The following is a 22,049-nucleotide window of genomic DNA, read 5'->3' on the forward strand; positions in this document are numbered from 1 at the left end:
ATCTGATGGGATATGGGAAAGTGGGAGACTCCAAAAATAAATTTAAAAAGGACTGGCCATTTAGATGGAGGCGCAAATAAAAATTCACTAATCCATAATAAAATAAAATAAAGTACTTTATGAGCATTGCAAACACAAATCATTAAATTGAAGTTATATCAGCAATTCATCCAGCTAATCAGAAAAACAAATAAATATTTGCACTCTTGCACAGCAGGCATTTTCTAGACACTTGAGGTACATATATAGCAATAAAACAAAACAGATGTGGTGCTTGCACCTCAAGAAACAACATTCTAGCGATATCTCTATTATCTATTATTTATTATGTACTGTTTTAATTTTTACATGCAGAATGACTTGAAAGTACTCTTTTATAGGTTCACTCATGTCTTCAATTGCCACTTTTTTTTTTCCCTGTGTGATCTTAAAAGCCTCAACAAATTCCTCTACCACAGGAGAACTGGGTCAAATTCTTACATTTGGCTGAGAATATTATATTGCTTCATATCTCTACTTATAATTCTTCATTTTATCTATGTTTGATGTGCTGATTATCATGTGTGTTTTAGCTATTGATCTCTGATAGTCGATTGGAGAAAGAAGGGACTTGGAGAATGAAACACTGGAGAGGCATAGTGAGTGAGGCACTCCAGAAGGGGACTTAGAGCGACAGAGGACAGCATGAGGATACTGAATCAAGGACATGGGGGAATAGAGGCCAGAACTACTAGAATAGCAGAAGATTGTCCTTGCCACTTTGTCCTTCTCCTTCCCCTTCCTAGTTTTCCTCTTTTTTTAGATGGGAAATAGTGCTTCCCTACAAAAGGAAAGACCCCTTGAGATAGCAGAGTCCCTTCCTTTGATGCTCTAGTAACCTACTTTAGAGACAGTCCAAGGGGACAGGTTAAGGAGCAGTGGGGGTAAGGGGTGGGGCAAGCCAGCTTCCTGTAGTCTGGGGAAAATGTCTTCCAATAGAAGAGGGATTCAGCTTTTTCTTCTGCTTTCTGGACTTAACTTCATATACCTAACTCTTTTAGCCAATGCTCATAGGATATTGGCAGACTGAGATGTATGCAAAGGGTCTGGAAACCATCCCAGTTTGTCAATGTCCCTCTTGAGACCCAGATGCTAGTACTAAGCATGATTCTTTAGAGACATAGTAAATCATTTCTATAAGAATTGGTTAAACAATTTTTACAAAATTAAAAAAATTTAAATTATATATCACATTATCTATCTCACTATCATCTATCTATCTAATCTAGCAAGGAAATTTACATGTAAAAGCTTAAAAAATTGTATTACGATATTTTATGACCCTATTACCACATGACGGGGGGGGGGGCATACCAACATGGTTTATATGCTTCAGAATTATGCTAAGGTGTTCATTGTCTGACTTTTATTTGAGGGATATAATTTCCCCCATTATATGCTTTAAGTGGTACTGCCCAAAACTAGCTTTCCCACTCATCTCATGACTGCTACTTATTACTATTGAAGTTCTACTATAATCCTCAAGCTGCCCATTCTGGATTCTGAATTCAAACTCAGTGGGGAAAGCTAGTCTGTAATGCTCCCAAGATTGCAGCCCTGTGACACCTTATGACTTTGTAGGGGTTCAGAACTAGCCACCCAAAGATATGCCTTAGTGATATGCAGATTATTTTAAGCCTAAAGGCAATCAAGACCATGCAGGCTTAAGAGAAACTTCTGCTCCCCGCTTAACTATCCAGAAGAATTTAAATTAGGGACTTGGCCCATGATAAGGGTTATCACTAGAAATCACTTTTTACCTTCCTATATGGCAGGGCAAACTAATAATTGCTGAACATGTGCTGTCCCTGCAATTGCTTCTGAAGCGCCAGTGTACCTTAGCGCAGAATGTTGTATATACCTCAAGTTTTCTTTCTGTCTCTGACTCTCATGTATGTGGGGTTTCCATATATGTGTATGTAATTAAATTTGGTTATTTTTTTCTTGCTAATCTGTCTCATGTCTATTTGATTATTAGACCAGCAGAAAGAACCCTGAGGGTAGAGGAAAGTGTTTTCTTCCCATTCAACTTCCATCACAGGTAATTTTCCTGGTGCTATTTTACCACACAAAAACAATGAAGAGAAACATAAGGAGTGGGCTTTTCCTGTGTCAACTTTTTGGTTGATGATGATAGAAGCAAGATGTCATCCTATGGATGTCAGAAAGCAAAGATCACTTTTCCAAGAAATCTGGCATTGAACAGGAAGAAAGAGGATGTGGTAAGAAGGTGGGGTTTATGTTTGCCTAAACACAGATGGGAGAGTTTGGGACAGCTGGGTGGACAAATGAGAAACAGTCAGTGCTAGAGGAGCGAGTAGGGTGAGGAATCATAATTAATGCCTTTTCAAAAAACACTCAACCTGAAATCAAACAGCCCGCCCTTAACGTTCCTGATGAAGTTTTACTTCGCTAGCTATTTTGCTTGTGACCTTTGCTTTACAGGAACCCTTCCTTGACATCCCTGTGTTCCCCAGAAGGGCCATAGGGAATTCTCATCCTTTTGTGGACATCACAGTAGTGGCAACTATCTGGTGATTGGCTACGGGTCCCCACAGGATGTTGGGTCATGCATGCACTCTGTGTTGCTGATTTGCTAGAATGTGAGCCATGTTCTTTTTGAAGCAATGATGATTCTTTAATAAGGTAATGAAGTAAAACTCTTCCTATCAAAGATGTGATCGCAACCAGGAGGGTTTATGCAAAGGAGAATGCCAAGACCCTCAGCAAGGGCAAAAAGGACAGACAGCCCCCAGAGGCCATGAGACTGCAGCCAATATTACAATAGCTTCATTGTCTGCCCAGCTCATGGTGACTCAGATGAAAACACACAACTAAATGGCCTGCAAAGAAACACTCAATTTTTCCACAATATTTGAGTTTCTGTCTGCTTTCTTTTTTCCTTTCTTCACATATGCCCATCGTTACATATGTACATAAAGGACACACAATAAACACTTGCTGACTGACTAAATCCTACAACAGAATGAAAAGCGTGCATACACAGGTTTGGTTTGGTTTTGGCATGCGGCCAAGTAATTATACAGCTTGACCAACTGAATGCTTCACAAATTTAGAAGACCTCCTATTTCTTGTGTTGCTCAACAAAAACTTGCAGTGGCCCCCAAATGTCCTTGCAGTTGTGGTCTCCCCTTTCTCTGCTCCTTCTTCCTGAACACCAACCCGTCTTTCAAGAGTTATCACAAGAGCCACCTCCTCCACGATGACCACCCTGCTCTGCCTTATTCTGCTGCTCCACTCCTACCCCCTCAGCGCTTCCACTGTGCACAGAATGTGTGCTTTCAGGGCACCTGCCACATTTTAAAGGATTCATTTATTTACCTGTTTGTCGTCCCCTATTAGACTGAAAGTTCCTTAAAGCCAAGAATTCTGTTTCACTTATATCTGTATTCCCACTTCTAGTCTTTGGCACAAGATAAATACTCAATACATGTTTGTTGGGTAAATGAATAAATGAATGAATGATAACAGCACTCCAGAATACCACACCTTGGTCCTCTTCTTCCCAGTTTTGTCAGCAGGCTAAGGTTAATATTTAGTATTATGTAATGGTTAGCATATAGAACTTTATCTTTGCATAAATGCTTAGCATTTGAACAGCATACTGTTAGCATTTCTATAAAGCTTTCAGCACTATTATTAGCTAGTTAACTTGAAAACCATTGCATAGACCTTAAAATGTTTCATTGTCCCTTGTATATTTATATTTTATTAAATGTCAGCTCAGTGCACGGACATGTTCTCTAATCAATCAGACTCAGCGTTTAATGGTCCCTTTTCAGGGGAGCAGATTTTTCAGGTCCCACTACAGTCTCTAGGAACCAATTCTTCAGCACATCCAGATTACCTGCTGTTTCTGGAATATGCTGTGCACTTCCCCAGACTTGTGCTGGTCTTCATGCTGTTCCCCCGCACGGCATGTCCTTATCCTACTTCAGTCTAGGGAAACCGACTCTATCTTTGAAGATCCAGCTCAAATATCCCCTTTACAAAACCTTTCCAGACTCCCTCTCTTTGGTAAGCATTAATCTCACTTCTCTCTTTGCATCCATGGCCTTATAGCATCCTGGATTTACTGAGTTACGTCTGTCTCTGCTTTAGATGGGGAGCGTCTGTATGGGGGGGGTGGGCACACAGTGCCTGGTACAACAGCTCAGGAGAGACTGTTGGGTGCCACAAGAAGAAGGAGTGATGGCTTAACCAGAAAGCTGCTTCACACAATTTCCCAGAGGGCAACTCCCATGAACAGTTGAGGTGTGGTATTCCCAATAGCTGTCAAAGGTCCCAGATACTGCCTTTTGGCTCTGGACCGTGTGTGGTTCTGTCTGTGGTGGTTAATATTGGGCATGAGCCAGTGCCTTTTTCTAACCACTATTCACCCCTCTCCCTGTACGTCAATCCTCTCTTTAGCATATAATGAAACTCTGACCAACGGAAAATTTGGCCTCTCTCCATACCTACTATTGTTTGACCTTTTGCAGACAAAAAGATAGGAACTTTGCTTTCTTTCTTGTTTCTCCAATCCTTGTTTTGATTAGACACACTTTCCTGAAACCAGTCTTCTCGAAATTCTATTGGCTAGGGAAACATAAAGAGGGGACATTGTTTAAATTTGCACATTTACTCTTCCCTGCATCTTGCTTTGTTTTGAACTATCCTTTTCTGCCTGATTACTACATGTATGACTTTCATTCTTTTTTCTCTCTCCTTCCGGCTCTTTCTTCTTCCCCTCCTTCAATGTGAAACTTTCTCAAGGATAAGTCTGGGTGATTGTTTCTTCTAAGCTTTTCTGTAACTAGTTGAGTTCTACTCAGAAAAGATTTCTTCTAGTCATTTTGGTCCCCCCCCCCATTTATTGAGTCATAATTCTTTATGTGTTAGTTATATATATTCCTTTCCTCTCTCACCTCTCGCTCCTTGTCCTTTTTATGTACATCTAGAATAGCTTCTCATATTTATCCTCCACATCACAGATTTCAGCTAATAATTCTGCTTTTGCAGTTTTAGTCTTCTCACACTCTTTACATGTCTTATATAGGCCTATTTGCATCTCCATTCTCAGCTAGCTCCTTTAGCTGTACCTCAGTTTACTCTTATTATTAGATGTTGTCCTAGATCTTTTTTTTCAGAGTCCATTTTCACAAATTTATACAGAACAAAAATCAGATACTTTACAAAATTTCTATGTTTCCTGTAAAAAGAAATTTTAAAATGCATGTGTTGCCTTGGTATTTAAAACGTACTTGCCAATAACCAGATTTGTTACATTCTCTTTACCCAGCCCGCACAAGTCAGTGGCATTTTTGACTGTAAGAAACCAAGACCCTGACAAATACGGGCTTAAAACATCATGGCATTTATTGTTTAATTAGTGAGATGACCAGCTTGAGTTTGGTGTCTCCAAGAATTCATTATCTATCCTTCTGTTCCTGCCTCCTCAGAGGGCTGGCTTTTGTCCAGACTTGTCATCATATGGGCAAGGTGGCTGCCACAGCTCCAGGCATAAGATTCTCTCACAACCAGTTTCAAAGGCAAGATACAATGGGAGAAGGCTTAGGGCAAGACCTTTTTCTTTTTATAAGGGAGGGAACTTTCCAGAAGCACCTTGAAAGATGATGAGGTTCAGGACACAGTACACCAAAATATGGCACCTTGGCATGTTGAATATTTTAAGCTGAAGGAGTTTGAGAAATGACAGAAGCAGGAGGGTTCCTTTGGCCTTTCCCTCACTCTTCCCCCTGAAGCAGGTCATAAAAGCCTGTAAGAGGTGCCCTCCCTATACCAGGAGAAAAACAATCTTATCTCCAAAGAGAAGCCAGGAAGAATCTGAACAAACAGGCCTTGCTATGTTTCCCCCAAGTTGACTACACTTACCTCATACTCTCTAAGATATCATATTTCTACATCAAACCTGGCATCAAAATACTCAGGCTTAACCATTTCTTCAGGTCTTCATTTCCTTATGAAGGCTCTCATGTCTTATAAAACTTATATTAAATAAATTTGGATGCTTTTCTGCTGTTAATCTGTCTTTGTCAGTTTAATTTTCAGACCCAGCCTGGGACCACAAAAGGATTGAGGAAAACTTTTTTCCTCCCCTACAAAGTTACCCCAATGTCTCTTTGACCAGAACCAGTGGGATCCGTGGTCAAACTTGGCTGCAAGAGAGACTGAGAAGTGAGTATCTAAATCTTTTAGTTCCCCAGATGGCAGCAGCAGAGGGAGTTGGAACAGCTCTTAGCTTGGCAGTGTCTGACCTCATTCTAGCCACTCGGTTGCAGTTGGAAATTCCTCTAAGTTAGACCTTAGTTAAAACTTGACAATTGATGTGCAAAGCCACTAGCCACATTTCTGACGTCTAGCAGTTATTTTTCTGGTGTGGCTCCATTGAACTGAGAAAGGAATTTTTTCTTGGTCCCCTGACTATGAATAAGGGATATCATACACGCATTATTTAAAGCAGTTTGTAGTTCCTTGCTTATCCAAAAGAGTCCATACAAAACTACAACTTCTATAGCGCATCATCCCAGGGGCTCCTCTAGGCTTTGTCCCTTCTTACATTGACTTCATGTCTCAAAACGCAGTGGGCACTGTCTTTCCTGTCTAGCCCAAAGTGGCTGCAATCTTAGAAATTGTAGCCCCTACAGAGATATAGAAAGAGAAGTAATAATGACAAGACAGGAGTGGGAAGAATTGCATTGTGAAGCAAAAACTTCTGACCATCTGAGAAAACAGCTCTAGGCGCTATAGACACGTCTTCTGTGTCTCTGGAGGGTGAAAATTCTCTCAATAAGGGATGCAGTCTGTGAAAATCTAACATTTTACTGTCTTATTTTATATTTGACATCCATGTTTGCATTTTATTTACGGTTAAGTTCTAACTCATCGAGAATATATCTGGCTTTAGTGCTATTGTAAGTGTGCAGCTCTTCCCTTGTTTTCATGGGGATTTTCAATAGAGTTAAGAGGGGTGAATCTGGAGAACAAACTGGCAGCCATTTTACCTAGAGACTTGATGTCTCTTGGATGGAGGTTCTCAATGTGAGAGATGTGGTGAACTATGGACATTTGAAAACTGAGAAGGTCTTTGAAAAGGACCCTCATCCCATCAATGATTATTGGCTGTTGGAACAGTAGTAAGTAACACACATATCTGTACTTCAAGATTTTAAACATACATGGATGTGATAAGGTGTTTTTTTTAAATTCTAAGTGCTAGTGAATGCAAAAGTAGCTTTCTGTCATTTTATATTTTCTAATCAATAAATACAAAACGGTGAAGACTATTATGTGAAAATTTGAATGTGTTTTTCTATTTAAAAAGGAGTCCATGTACTCAAAAATGGTTGCAAGTCACTCTTAGTGCTGTTTAAATTATTTATTTAGGGATACAAAATGGGAAGGAAATAAATAAAATTGTAAAGTCTGTGGCTGTAAAGCTCTTAGGAAAAACACTTTATTTACTAAAAAATAAATGCCTGGGTGGTAGGGGAGAAGCCCATAGGGCATGTTGATAATACACAGCCAGACTATGAGAAAGAGGAAGAGAGAAAGAGAAAAGGCCAAGATGTTTTATATAATATAAAGGGAGGATTTTGACGTGTGTGTGTGTGTGTGTGTGTGTGTGTGTGTGTGTGAGAGAGAGAGAGAGAGAGAGAGAGAGAGAGAGGAAGGAGAAGAAGAAGAAAGAATAGCTAAAAGAGCTCAGAAATAGGAGAAATTGAAGAAAATATTACGACAGGTTGTCAAGTTGTGGGAGGTAGGAATGGGGACAGAACATAAGGGAACAATTGGGCAAGAGGTCTGTGGATTTTAGAAAATACTGGTTTATAACAAATTCCTTATGGTGGATTTGACAAGAGGATTTTAAGAATGGGCCCAGCTCTCTTCAAATCATTAGTAAAAATCTATAAAAGCTTGTGTGAATGGGATTTGAGTACATGAAAGAAAAGGAGCTATCATCCACTTAGGGATTGGAGCAGAAGTAAGATAAAAGACTAATGTAGGAAGTGAGGGGCAAGATTCCAGTGGAAACAGGAAGTTGGTGCAAAAAGCAATCAGAAGAACCACAAGACTCTTGAGGACAAGGCAGGAGTGAGAAGCAAGGAGGCATATAGATTTAGCCTTACGGGAGCTGAAGCTATTTTTATTTAAATATCTGGTAACTCCATAAAGCTAGAGGATTTGGAGACATGAGATGAAGTTTTCCAAGACCCCCTAATTCGGTGATCATTTCCATTACTTTCAGAAACTTTCTTGATTTCTCTTGAACTGATAATGGTTTCTTCCTAAGTATTCTTCCGCCTAAGAATTCCTCCTCTCATGGTACAGAGCACACAAAAGTGCATCATATTGGCCCTGCTTATGTCTTCAGATTCTTTTGTCGTCTTTTTTTCTCCCGTTTGAAGTCTGTACTCTCATCACACAAAAATATTTGCAGTTCCTGAAAGTGTCATTCTCTGTTCTCCAAATTTGTATACAAGATAATTACTCTACTTAGAATGCTGTCTGTAAACCTCTTGGCTTCAGTTATGCTTTGTTGATTCAGCTTAGCCACACTGTCTTACAGAATCCTTCAAAAACTGGCTTCACTGTCCCCCGGGCACTACCAGAGTGTTATGTATCTGCCCACCTCTTCCATTGTAGGTGTCCTGATCTCGTTTCTCCCCACCAATTGCTAATAATCACCTACATTGCCTGGATGTCTCTTGTTCATCCATGGACCCAGAGGCTAGCATCATATCTGAATCATAATAGACACTCAAACTTTGTTAAATGATTGTCTTGTTGTTATTTAGACTCTTATCTTTCTGATGAGTTGGTAAAAATCTATGGACATGAATCACATCTTTGACTCCTTTTTCTACCCTGAAGTGTCTAGCACCATGCCTCTCAATAAGTATTGCTGAATTAAAATACTTTTTTTTTTTTTAATACTCTTTAGTTTAGCTCAACAAACACTTTTTGACTCATGTAACAATTCAGCGTGTACTAGGTGCCAGCACTGTATTGGGCATGGATGGCAGACAGTACAATCAGCAGGGTGGTCCTGTGAGCTCTGTGTTAAGACACTTCCTAGGTTACGTCTGGATCTGATGGCACAAGATGGTGACACTTGGGCTCCATGCATGTGATCCCTGACGGAAATACAGAGAAAAGGCATAGTTCTTACCTTTTCTAAGCACTTGCAGTTAGCTTAGAGCTCTGATAGGTACAATAATATATATTTTATCTGGGAATTTACACTCTTATAGAAAAAGACATGTTACATGTAAAATTAGGAAATTAGCTAAAATAGAATGCAATAAAGTTCTGAAATGAGTGTAATTGGGTACTCAAATTCACCAAACAGAGCAGGAAGTAGAGACATCAGTGCTGGATGGTATTATTGATCAAATGGGCAAAACCCTGGATTGGATATAGGATACTGAGCTTCAGATCTCTGCGCTGCCATCTATTATCTGTGCTGCCTGGAATAAGCCACTTTGCTTCTCTCCAGGAGGCACCTGGGCTTAATGGTGAGGGTACAACCTGGAATCAGAGTGCTTGATGTTGACATGTCCCTTAACCTTTCTGTTCTTCTGTGTCCTCGTTCCTAAAACAAAGATAGTATTACCTACTTCATAAAGTTTTTATTGAAAATAAATGAGATAGAAGTACATAGCAGTAAATGTTTGGTAAATGTCAGTTGTTGCTTTCTTAGCCTCAGTGTCCTTATCTGTGAACTGTGGGTAATATTACTTCACTGAGTTGTTATAAAGATAAGAAGATATAATTGTGACAGAAGCTCTTGGCCATGATAATCATTCAACAAAGATTTTATTTTTAGTCTGGATGATGAGCAAAAGGAAATAAAATAACAATTATGCCTTTTTACAAATTCTTAGATTCATTTGTTTTTGGCAGTACCTACATAATTGGGCCTACAGCATGAAACATTCTTCCTGTGATTTTGCCTTGGGGTTTTTATAGCTTTGTTCCTCAATGGAAAGGAAAAAATATCATCAGTCTGGGGATGCTATTTCAACATACAAATTAATTCTAATTACAAATTTCCCCCCTATTCTTAAAAAACTTTTCACCTCTGAGGCTGAGATGCCATTTCAGGCAGGTTTCTAAATTTGCACTACACATAGCTCCCAACTCTGACTTCCACAAAGTAGGGCAACAGGTGAGCTCAGGAGCAAAATATTTTGGACAAAATAATATGGACATAGTTAAGTCTCAGAGATTAGCAATGCCAGGTAGACCTGAGTCATAAGTGTTTCTTGTTTCTGAGAAATAATTACTTCCAAGGGAAGCACAATTTAACAGTTTAAAGTTAAATTACACTTGATTTACTTAAGGAAAAAACAAACAAAAAAATCACTTCTTTAAGTTACATGAAAAACTGCATTTTATTTTCTCCCTGATATTTTGGCAGCACCATAGAAAGTGACTCACGGTTCAAAAATAATGACGGCTCCTAAAATTAGAATAATGTGATAAATTACTTTAGTCTTATTATTACTTCCTTAAATTGTATAGAAAATTTAATATATCACTGAGGTGTAGCCAGTTAGCAAATGCATGAATAAGTGTGTTATGACATAGGAAGGAAAATGATACCATTGAGCCAAATCAAAACAAAATAAAATAGGATAAAACCTATATGAATTTATGATATACTATAAAGCTAACATATTTGACTCAAAGTTTCAGCTGGGAAGTATTTGGGGGTCTCAGGTTTTGTACCTTTAACTGAGATTGAGTAATTTTTGAGGAAAAATGTAATGAGAAATCATTCTTATCTGATATTTGGTCTGAGGGGAAGCAAAGTTTGGTACCCCAAAGTATGCCTTTTGGGAGATTGGTTATTTTAAGCTGGTTATTTTTTAAGAAAAGAAAGACTCAGGAAAAACCTTTGATCTTCCCCCTAACTGCTTAAAATATTTTATATAGAGGATCTGCTCCCAGAAGAGAGCTACCGTCATAGACAACTATAATTCAATATGAACTTGGTGTGTTAGGGAAGAACCTAGAAGACCCCATTGATCAAAGTCCTCTCTGTGTCCCATTATTAAACATGGCCCAGCAAACGTTTATTTACCAAACATTTGCTTTTCCATCACCATTTGAATTGTCTTCCTGCCATATGATGTCCCAAACCACCATACTCCCCTTCTCCTTAGCTCAAGATGGCATATAAGCCTTAAATGCCCAGTCTGTCCTCCAGTCTCACATTCTTATGGGACCCCATGTATGTACATTTGTAATAAATAGTGCTATTTTTTCCTGTTCATCTGTCTCGTGTTATTTGATTAGTCCAACCAGAAGTTAGAAAGGTAGGATGAAAATTTATCTTCCTGCCTCCACAGGTCAAATAGCAACCTGGGAATGAGACCATTTCTACTTTTCCCCTTTCTAACCACCATAATTTGGTGTCCTTTTACATGGCTTTCATTGCCTATTGTATTCAATAACTCATTCTCTTGGGGAAGACTGTTACTGAGAAAGAAAAAAAAATTGAACTAGGGAGTGCTGACTCTGCTTAATTTAAGAATCTTATAAAACCAGTTCTTGCTTATAAAATCTGAGTAAATAGCTGCTTCAGCTCTTAGAAGCCCAAGCTAATTGTACACTAATGGAGGGTGGTTTGGAGCTCTCAGAACTTTTAAACCCTGAAGCTAAAACAATACTTGGGTTCCTCCTATTGAGAAAATGCTACCTATAAAAGCAAATTTAAGAACTATTAGGTTGGTGCAAAAGTAACTGCAGTTTAAAAGCTTAAAAATAATAGCAGGGGTGGCCGGTTCGCTCAGTTGGTTAGAGCGTGGTGCTAATAACACCAAGGTTGCCGGTTGGATCCCCTCATGGGCCACTGTGAGCTGCACCCTCCTTAAAAATAAATAAATGAACAAAAGAATAATAATGATAATTGCAAAAACTGCAGTTACTTTTGCACCAACCTAATAACTATTTTTCGAATGAAAAATAGAATTCCACACATCTATAGCAATTAAAAATTGCATTTTAAAACCAGCTGACTCACCTTTGATATGTACCTGTAAATTGGAATTTCCTCAGTCAGCTCCAGAGTGGATTCAATATATTTTGAGCTCTGGTTTCACCAGCTACTATAAGATCTGGACCAGTAGAAAGTACTCCCTTGAGAATTCACAAAGAATATGTCTCGAGGGCTCACATTAGGGTCCTATCAGCTACCACTAGGCATGTTCCTGGGAACTCTGGGTGTCAGCTCCTGCTGGCAAGCTTACCAGAGACAAGGATAATGTTTAAAATATTTAACAACTGGGATAGGGGCATTGACCTATCAGAGCAGACACTGGCTGTAAAACCAGTTCAGGCACACTGGTGTCTGCCAGCTAATTTCAGTCACTCCAGATTAGCAGCACTGCTTTGGCCTGGCTTCGTCCATATCTGCCAGGCCTTGCCACTACAGGCTCCCACACGTGTGTGTCTGCTGCTGTTGTGGCAGCCAAGAGGTGGTCTGTGGCAAGTGACAACCTCTCGGGCCTCTTTGGTGACATGATCTTAAAGGGTAATAAGAGCCGTTTAAGATCTGGATGGGGCAGCCTGGTGGATCAGGCAGTTGGAGCTCCGTGCTCCTAATGTGGAAGGCCGCCGGTTCGATTCCCGCATGGGCAGTGAGCTGTGTGCTCTATAGCTACACCTCAACAATGGCTCTCCCTGGAGCTGGACTGCCAATGTGAGCTGTGGTGGGCCGCCGTGGGCTTCAGCGGTCAGCAGCCAACGAGGTGAAGCGCGAGGCTCACAGAGTCTGTGGTGAAACAGCTCCCGCCAACTTTGTTTAGAGCCTTCTCCCTGCCTAGATCTTGGAGAAGCCATTTGCCCAGTCCTTGCAGTCTCAAATTTACACTTTTAATGTGATTTCCAACTGAGGTTAAATATATAGTCAGAGAGAGATAAGTTAACTAAAATGAAAAGGGAGATAGTTATCTTTAAATATGATCTTATTTCCACACAAAAGAGTTCATAATTTCTCATATATTCACATGTCTATAAATCCTGTCACTTCCTTGGGAATATCAAACTACATGCAAACATTTTTTGTTATCAGCCATTAATTTTTTAAATACATGTTTTTAAAACACAATAATTTTTGTCACTTTACTTTTTAATATATGAAAACCTGAAGGAAAAAAAAAAAGGCAACGGCCCAGACCTGGGTCTTACCATAGTGACTGGTCTGTTGTTGGAATCGCTTCTCTTACACGTTACTAGGTCAAGAGGATTGGCCTGACTTTCTCTTCCCTGGGGATAAGTTTATTCTCCAAAGTCCCTTCAGTCTTACAAGCAGACTTCCCCTTGGGCTGCCCAAGGAGGCCTGAGAAAGCTGGGCCTCACTGGATTCAAGAGGACTGGTTAAGCTAAACCTGGAGGCCCAATACTCAGTAGGGGCATAGTAAATATGCCCCAACGGAAAAAAATGACCTGCCTAACCAGAGTAATGATGGATATGAGGTTTGCTGAATGTGATCCCACTCGAGGAGCCTGATTGGGGGGTGGGGGGGCTACAAGGGATGAGAGGAAGCAGGGAAACAGCCAGGCTGCAGGTCCTTCCTTTCTCTACCTCCCTTCTCTCCACTAGAGCAGGCCACAATGACCTGTCTTACATACTGACCACCTACTCGGCTTCCATTTGTACAAAGTTCACAGCTTTAAATATATTTGAGAACAACTGCTTCATCTGATTAGAAGTGTGCATTTATTAAATTTCAGACTGTGACAATAGTTTAGTGGTTACCAGAGGGTAAGGGGGGTGGGGGGTGGGAGGTGAGGGTAAGGGGGATCAAATATATGGTGACGGAAGGAGAACTGACTCTGGGTGGTGAACACACAATGGGATTTATAGATGATGTAATACAGAATTGTACACCTGAAATCTATGTAATTTTACTAACAATTGTCACCCCAATAAATTAAAAAAAAAAAATTTCAGACTGTGGCATCTGACACTTAGAAGGGTCTTAGAGAGCATGGAGTGCAGCCCTTTCAGATGGATCAGAGAGTCCAGTTCTAATGATCTGGTTTCCAGTGCATTCAGTGGCTGGACCTGTAGTGCTGAGAACCTGCATTCATACAATGGATATTGTTCTTGGTTTCTGACCTTTTGGGCAGATCCAGAGGAAAAAGCAGTACTAGTGGGGTAAAGAGCGCCTTAAGGAAATCTTCTCCCTAGCCAGTTGTTTGAATCATGAAATGAGAAGAGACTCAGAGACCCTGTGTCTGAGATGGAGGAAGAGGTTTTAGGCCTTCTAGGTGAGAGGCTGCCAGGGTCAGCTTTGCACCAGCCACTGCATGAACGTGGGCCAACCACACATCTTCTGGCCTCATGTTCTCCTTGTGTGAGATGATCCAACAGTGCACGTTTCTCATATTACCTATATCTGTTGGTTCTAGGCACCAGAATTTCAAGCTGAGCTCAACCCTGCCCTATCAAGTCAGTTACAACATGTCTATAAAGACTGAAAAATTTACTAAAAATGTACCCACTTTGAGTTAAAGATTTTTGAAAATGAATTTATATTCATTAGCTTCTAGTTATTGGAACAGAGCATTCTTTTCAGTTTAAGAGGGGTTGGAGAGGAAGACCTGCTAACACTTTTTATTGTGCACACTGACATTAAGGGGGTGCAATTACAGAGCTTAGGACCTCTGTTTTGTTACATTTTTCAGTATCTCACATGATTTAATTACCTTGTCCTGGATTGTATAACTCATTCCTCTTTGGCTTTAATTATTCCATCTAGAGCTATAGAAAAACTTGCTATCTTCAAATGTAGGAACAGTATGATCATTTTAAAGCACATTTTAAATACTCTGAATTTCCTGGATGAAACATTTAGGCTTCCTCTTGTGCATAATAAAGGTTCATTTAAAATTAAATTTAAAAGATAATTTGTGGTATTTATTCATTTATTACTTTTCAAGAACATAAGCCATTGAACTTTAAACAGAAAATTGTGCATGCATTCAACCTTTACAAACACATATACATCTTAAATTCCTTTTAGATAATTGTAAACTTGTGCAATTTAACCTATTAAGAGTACTCTGTGCTTTCAAAGCCATATCCAAATTTAATAGTCAATTTTTAATTGCTACTGTGGAGGCCCACCCAGGACAAAATTTTTCATCTTCTTTGTGCCATTATCACTGACACTATTTAGTTAACCTTTTTGTTGATTTCACTACCTCAGCTAGTCCTTCAGCTCAATCTTCCAGAAGTTCAGAGAGGAGAACTCTTTAAATCTTTCCCCTTACCCCCAAATACAAGTTTCCCTTGCCTACTTTTAGACTGAGGAGTCAGTGAACACATTTAGAGAAACTCTGCTTAAGAGAGGGCTAGGCTATATTGAAAGATGACCCCAGATATTCATTCTAGAAAGAGGAAAGTAAGAGAAAGTTGAGCAAGGAGCAGGACAGGGAAGAATGACAGCTTCTCAGTTCCCCAGGAGGTACCACTCTGTGTCTCCATGAGAGAGGTCGTTGCTGCAATTCTAAGATCAGACAAGCCCACAGTGCAAATATAAGTATACAGATCCATTTCAAGGTGAAAGGTAAATGCCTTTTGTATCATTTGGTGTTTTGGATTATTCATGAAATTCCAATATATGGTCTAGGAATGTATTATATGGCTAGGGGGAGCAGAGCTGAGGAAAGCAGTAGGAAGAAAAAAATTATCTGTGTTTGATTTCATTTCATATTACCATTCCTTTCTATTCCTTTGAGAACTGAATGAATAGGAACAGACAGCTAAAAGTGTGCCATGTTTTTGTGGGAGTTGTAAATGTGCAAGTGAAGAAAAGCATTTGGTTTAGCACAGATAACTGAAATGAATTTAAACCTTTCCAAATTTCACCTCCAGAAAGAAATGAATTAAAAGCTCAGTTCGAAAGACCAGTTTTAAAGAGAGCAGGAGCAAGGGAGCAGAGGTTTTAGGCGCTGAATAAAGCTCCAATTCATTACAGATCCTGGAACCTAAAAACCAAGCTGTGTTCATTGATTATGTAACTAATAATTTTATGAAGCCTACTTAAAATAAATACTGATTTAAAAATTATAGTTATAATATCCACTTGTTGCAGATTGTCCATGTGTGACAATAAATGCCAAAGTGGGTGTGTGTGTTTACACTTGACTATCTTATCAAATGCCCCAAAATGAAAAAAAGATTTATACATTGTATTGTCAGCATAATCGATGGGACCCACCTTACCAGTAGTGGGACTTCAGCCTTCACATTATAACTTCTTGTCACTCCTCCCACCAGATCTGTCTCCTTTTCTCTGTGCACCTAGCACACTGATGTCTAAACACACGCACACGCACACAGGAGTGAGACACAAGTTCAGCTTGCTACTCTAGACAGTCCCCCAAGCCCATTTGCCTCACTTTACCTCTGGTCCAGGAAGGATGCCTGCCGCTGTTGGCTCTGTCGCTGCCATCAGTCTCTGCTGGTCTCCCCTTCGGGTTCAGCAGACTGGGGCCCTCTGTGTTTTCAACAGGTACCATAGTCACGTAGAAGTTACAGCCGTTCCCTCCGCACCAAACCACCCCGACTTCCCTCCCTGACAGTAGTGGTCACTTTCCCCATGGTCGCATGCTAAAGAAGGTGGAAAAAAAAAAAAAAAAAAAAACTTCGAGCAAAGCCAATGTGATTTGTGACCAACTTTGTTTCTATTTCAGAAGGCTTTGCCCTTTTCGGTGACACAGGCAGTTGCTATTCCAAGCAGCCTATCACAGGCAGGGGGTGGGCCAAGTCTCCGAGGACTGTTTTTGCCTTCAGATGTAGAGTTGGGCGCAAGGGGTTAAAAGGCTTGGGAACAAACGGGAGCTCGGACTGATTTTGCGTTTGGCCATCAGCGAGGGGTAGCGCTTGTGTTCTTGCACCTTTGAAAAGAAACCGAGAAAAGAAACGCAGATTCAAACACAGGCTGAGAGTGAGGGCCCAGAATACTAACAGATGGTATCAGTTAATCTTGCAGAGAGAGGAACAATTTATGCCAAGACATACCAGAAGGAAAAGTGTGTCAAATTTTCAACAAGACTGTCATTCCAAGAGTCATGACACTTACCAGTTTACACAAAGCATAAAATATCTTTATTGTTTTAATCTGATTTTAGACTAGGTGAATGCCTTGTATACTCTCTCTCTCTCCAAGGCCTGTCAGACAAATCAGGGCCTGAGACCAAATACACACACACTCAGAATGCATAGATTCTTTGGACTTCTTTTACCCTTGGATTATAACAAAATAACACAATTGATTCATGCATAGTGGTCTTTAAGAGAGAAATGAACTCTGAATCTTCTGCCAGGTTATGTGATAGCTTGATTGTAGGAGAAAGGTACTTGCAGTTCAGAAAGGCCAGACGGTATGCCGCACTGTGTGGGTATGGTGGTCATATAATCTGAAGCAAAATCCAGCCATGAGAAAAAGAGTTTTTTCCTGATTTGTGAGTATGTTTATATAAAAAAAACTGGCAGCATTACGACACTTTATTTTCAGTTATGTATTTAGCAAATCATATTTATTGAAAAATCTTGAGCGGAAATTAGGATTATTTTAGAAAACCACTGGAAGTGAAAACTAAAATTGATGGAGCACTTACTATGTGCCAGAAATTGTGCTAAGGGCATGAACTCAAACAATTCTTCTGAGAAAAACTTGTGAGGCAGGGACCCATATTACAGAAGAAGAAATAACTTGCCTAAAGTCTCACAGCTACTCAGGGGCACAGCTGAGACTACGAAGCCAGGTGGTCTAATGCTATCACTCTCCTATATCCTAAATTCCCAGGCTTCTCCTCCTCTGATTTTCTTGGCTTCTTGTACTTTCAGCCCATCTTGACATTAAGAAGATGCCACGAAATATGGCTTTTAGTCCTAGTCATTCCTCCAGACAGAGAAAAGAATTTGTGCTTATAGAGGGTGAAGCTGAACCACATGGAACTCTCTTTCGGCATTTTAGCTGGATCATAACCCAGCTCTAAGTTAATTTATCGTTTGTACATTTCCTTTGCTCGTCTCCAGCTATTTCTATACTTTTCTTATCCTTCAGGGAATCAGGTAGCAAATGAAAAAACACTGTAATAATTAAATTAGTATTTATTATGCACCTATTGTACGTCTGCTGATAGCGCTGGAAAATGGAAGTTCTCCAAAAATAGCCTGGCCCCCTCCTGATGAAGAGGTGAGTAGTTCAGAATTCCACAGATCAGCTTGTCCCCATTAAAGAATGTAGTACAATGACGCTTTAGTTTTTATTAGTTCCCAGGATGTGCCATGATTGTAGAAGGAGCAGCTTTTATCTGTGAGACACATATTTCTCATCAGCTCTCCATATTCTCTCAGCTTCTATCTTCTTTCAGCTCAGAACCAATGACCGCAGTGGGGGGGCATGTTCTTGCAATGAATCAGTTGTATAATTGTTTTGTTTATGATCCCAGCGGCTTCTTGGCACCATGAAAGTGTTGGGGTGTTTGTTGTAGTCTTTGACTCAGCAAAAGATAAACCCAATTCCAGAATTCCTTAGAATGGCTAAAAGCAGTTCAATGATTCCCACTTTGCTTTCTATAGTCGAACAATACAGGAACTCCAAAGGCATAAACCGACAAGAAATCAAAAAGACTAAGCAAACGATGCCACTGACTACATTGTCTGCTGGTGCGCTGTTTGACGTTCCACTATTGGCCTGACATGGGCCTCTGGCTATCCCAACTCTGTTCTGTGCTCACTTTATTCTCTTACCTCAGGTAAAAGTTGAAGGAGAAAATTCTTTTCACCTAGGCTAGAGGAAAATATTCTCCTCTCAAAACTTCCTTAAGAACCTTGTATTTCTCCTTCACAGTCTTTTGCACGCTTATAATGTATTTTTTATAGTTACACACAATGATTTGACTAAATCCACCTAATCTGCTAAATAGTAAGCTCCACGAGCGTGTGGATTATATCTTTTTGGTTCATTATGAAATTCCAAGTGCCTGGCACAGAGTAAAGACTCAGTAAATATTTGTTGGCTAACAGACTGATCCCTGTAAATCCAATCAAGTTTAGCATTACTAGAATGTAAGCTCCAAGAGGGCAGTCACCTTTGTTTTTCTCGTACATACCATACGTTCATCTCTGTATCCCCAGCTCCAAGCACAATACAAGGCATGTAGTAGACCCTCAATAAATATTTGTTAAGTAAATGAGCGCTCACAATGGAGTTTTTAATGAGCTGAATAGCTATTTCATTTTTTAATATCAAAACCCATAGGATGGTTGCCTATAACACTTTGTCTTCTCTCTCCTTTCTGTTACTCTTTTTAAAACAAGTATCACCACAAGCTGTCCCTCCTCCTTGGAGTTTGAGCCACTATCATCATTAAAAGCTATTCCTCCATTCAAGGAATGTATAATCAGCAGACAGCAGACAGACAGTTCACCCCCCATAATCTCAATCATTTTGTTACATACCATTTTAGACCACTGATTCATAGGGCTCCCAAATCCAAAAATACATATCATGACTTATAAATTGACAAAACAGGTAAAAGGGGAGGAAACAGAAGGCAAACAACATTACATGCATCCACTCTATGCCAGGCCTATTTTTGTGGCAATTTTTCTTAAACTTCACAACTTACTGAAGTAAATGCTATTGCCTCCATTGTGCAGAAATTGAAAGTTTATGGATCACATCCCTGATCAAAAAATAGTTTCCAATGTTTTATCGTGAAAATTTTCAATCATAAGGAAAACCTAGATTCTACAATCAACATTTCACTATGTGTGCTCTTTTACCATCTATCCCTCTATCAATCCCTTTATCCATCCACTGATCCATTACTTTTTACACATGTCAAAGTTAAGTTGAAATGCTTCACTACGTGTATCATTAACTTGAGTTCAATATTTGTTTAGGTTTTCTTTTCTTTGAGACATTTTACACACAATGAAGTGCACAAATCCTAAGGGTACCATTCTACGAATTCAGAAAAGCTCATACATATGTACAATCCAAATCCCTATTAAGTTACAGAACATGACCATCAGCCCAGAAAGTTCCTTTATGTGTCTTCAGAGTAAATTTCCCCCTCAACCTCTGGAAGCACCAATGTTCTGATTTATTTCCACGTGTTACCTCTGCCTGTCTTAGCTCTTCATATAATAGAATCATAGAGCATGTTCTCTTGTGGAAGGCTTTTTTCACTGAGCATGATTTTGAGATTCATCCATGTTTTTGTGTGTATTAGTAGTTCATTCTATGTATTTCCGAATAGTATTCCATCAGTGAATATAGCACAGTTTATCCATTTTCCTACTGATGGAAACCTGGGCTGTTTTGTTTGGGCTATTAGAAATAAAGCTGTTATGAGCATTCTTGTTCAAATCTTTTTGCAGAACATAACATTTCAAAGCACTAGGGTCCAAGTTCATTCGATTCCAAAATCCACATGTTTTCTACTACACCCTGTTGCTTCTCTGCGGTGTAGCCCATTGTTCTATGTTTATGTAAAATGCACTGTAGGAGTTTTTTATCCTAAAATGGTTCATTACAGTGTAAACACAAATGGGGAAAAATGATCTTTAGACAAAAAAAAAATCCAGATACAAATTCAACTCTTTATTATTAACCATATTGCAATAAAATATTCATGCTGGTATGATGTTTTGGAAGAAAATGTATTATTTTACCCGTTTATACTATCTAAAGAACTCCTTTCTCTAAAAGTTTTCTCTAAAACTTTTTCTCTAAAAGTTGTCAAAGTAACTTTTCTTCTCATGGGTAAAATACCAATTGTAACATACTGATTAAAGTTCCTCAGATCACAGATAAGTCCACTTGATATAAAATTATATAATAAATCATTAAAGGGTAGCAATGGAAAGAAATGTTATTTCTATTATTTTAAATGGGAAAATCAGAGTAGAAAATTGCATGCTAGCTACCATTACAATAATTTTTTTAAAAAATGTATGTGTATGTTGGTAGAGGCTAGAAGGGAACTTGGAATAATTAAAAATAACTAATATGTTAGAATGTAATCTTAGGGCACATTAAGGAATTTAGACCAGTCCTAATCATGTAAAAATCATGTGTAAAAAGTATTTACTGAAAAAATTGTTTTCTTAATGTTGTTATAATGTATATCTAAGAATAATTCTAAAAAAATGTTCTTCGAAGTTAGGGCTGCCATATGCTGTTGTGCAATTTATACACTATACAAATATAGTTGGGTCATTTCGATTCATAGACAGGAGAGGTTTTTTTGTTTATAAAACAGGAAATGATAATAAAAATATCATTTAAAAAGGGGCAGCTTTTCCTAATTTGCATAAAGATGCATTTGGCAACTAATCAGGCTGTTCAAATTATAATCTTCATTTACATTGCACTGTCTTAACTATTAGTCTGGCCTATGTTTGCTTATGTACTGCTTATCTATATAAAATGAGCACCCATCTCCATTTGATTAGCTATTTTTCAAAATAAATTATTTCTGATTTTTAAATTTTCAGAACTATTAACGTGTTCTTTGAATGGAGGCATTCACAAAAAAACAGTTATTCAATGACTAAGCGTTTCCTTGTAGGAAGGGAAGGTTATCCTTCCTTGTATACCATGATGTCAGAAAAAGTTGCTCAATCCTGTGTGACAACATCAGCCTTTATTGGCTTGGGAACTCTGGTCTGCCTTCATTACATGTCTCCTTATTTACTGGTCAGTGAGGGGAATGCTGCATAGTAGATCGACTGTCCCACACAGAAGCTGGAAAGTTCCCTTTTCTGGCTTCCTTTACACCTAGGGTCAGGCTCTGACACGCAGATCACACATCCCAGATTTTGCATCAGAAACTTGTGGCACGAAGCAGTAGGATTCACAGGCCCCATTCCTGCAACTATGGTGGCAGTGGTTCTGGTCACCATGTCCAGTGTTCAAAGTTACTAGATATATGCTCTGCCCTAGGTGGCT

General features: G+C 39.2%; 1 protein-coding gene across 1 annotated transcript in view; it reads right to left on the reverse strand.

Annotated features, from left to right (window-relative positions):
* Positions 1-16,802, reverse strand: part of SLC2A12 (solute carrier family 2 member 12) — a 50,500-nt gene extending 33,698 nt beyond the window's left edge. The window contains exon 1 of the mRNA XM_019732702.2: positions 16,485-16,802. Coding sequence (XP_019588261.2) covers positions 16,485-16,599 — 115 coding nt within the window. The 5' untranslated portion in view covers positions 16,600-16,802. The remainder of the gene's footprint in view (positions 1-16,484) is intronic.
* Positions 16,803-22,049: the final 5,247 nt, after the last annotated feature.

Source organism: Rhinolophus sinicus, linkage group LG05 (genome assembly GCF_036562045.2).
Source record: "Rhinolophus sinicus isolate RSC01 linkage group LG05, ASM3656204v1, whole genome shotgun sequence".
NCBI classification, from domain to species: domain Eukaryota; kingdom Metazoa; phylum Chordata; class Mammalia; order Chiroptera; family Rhinolophidae; genus Rhinolophus; species Rhinolophus sinicus.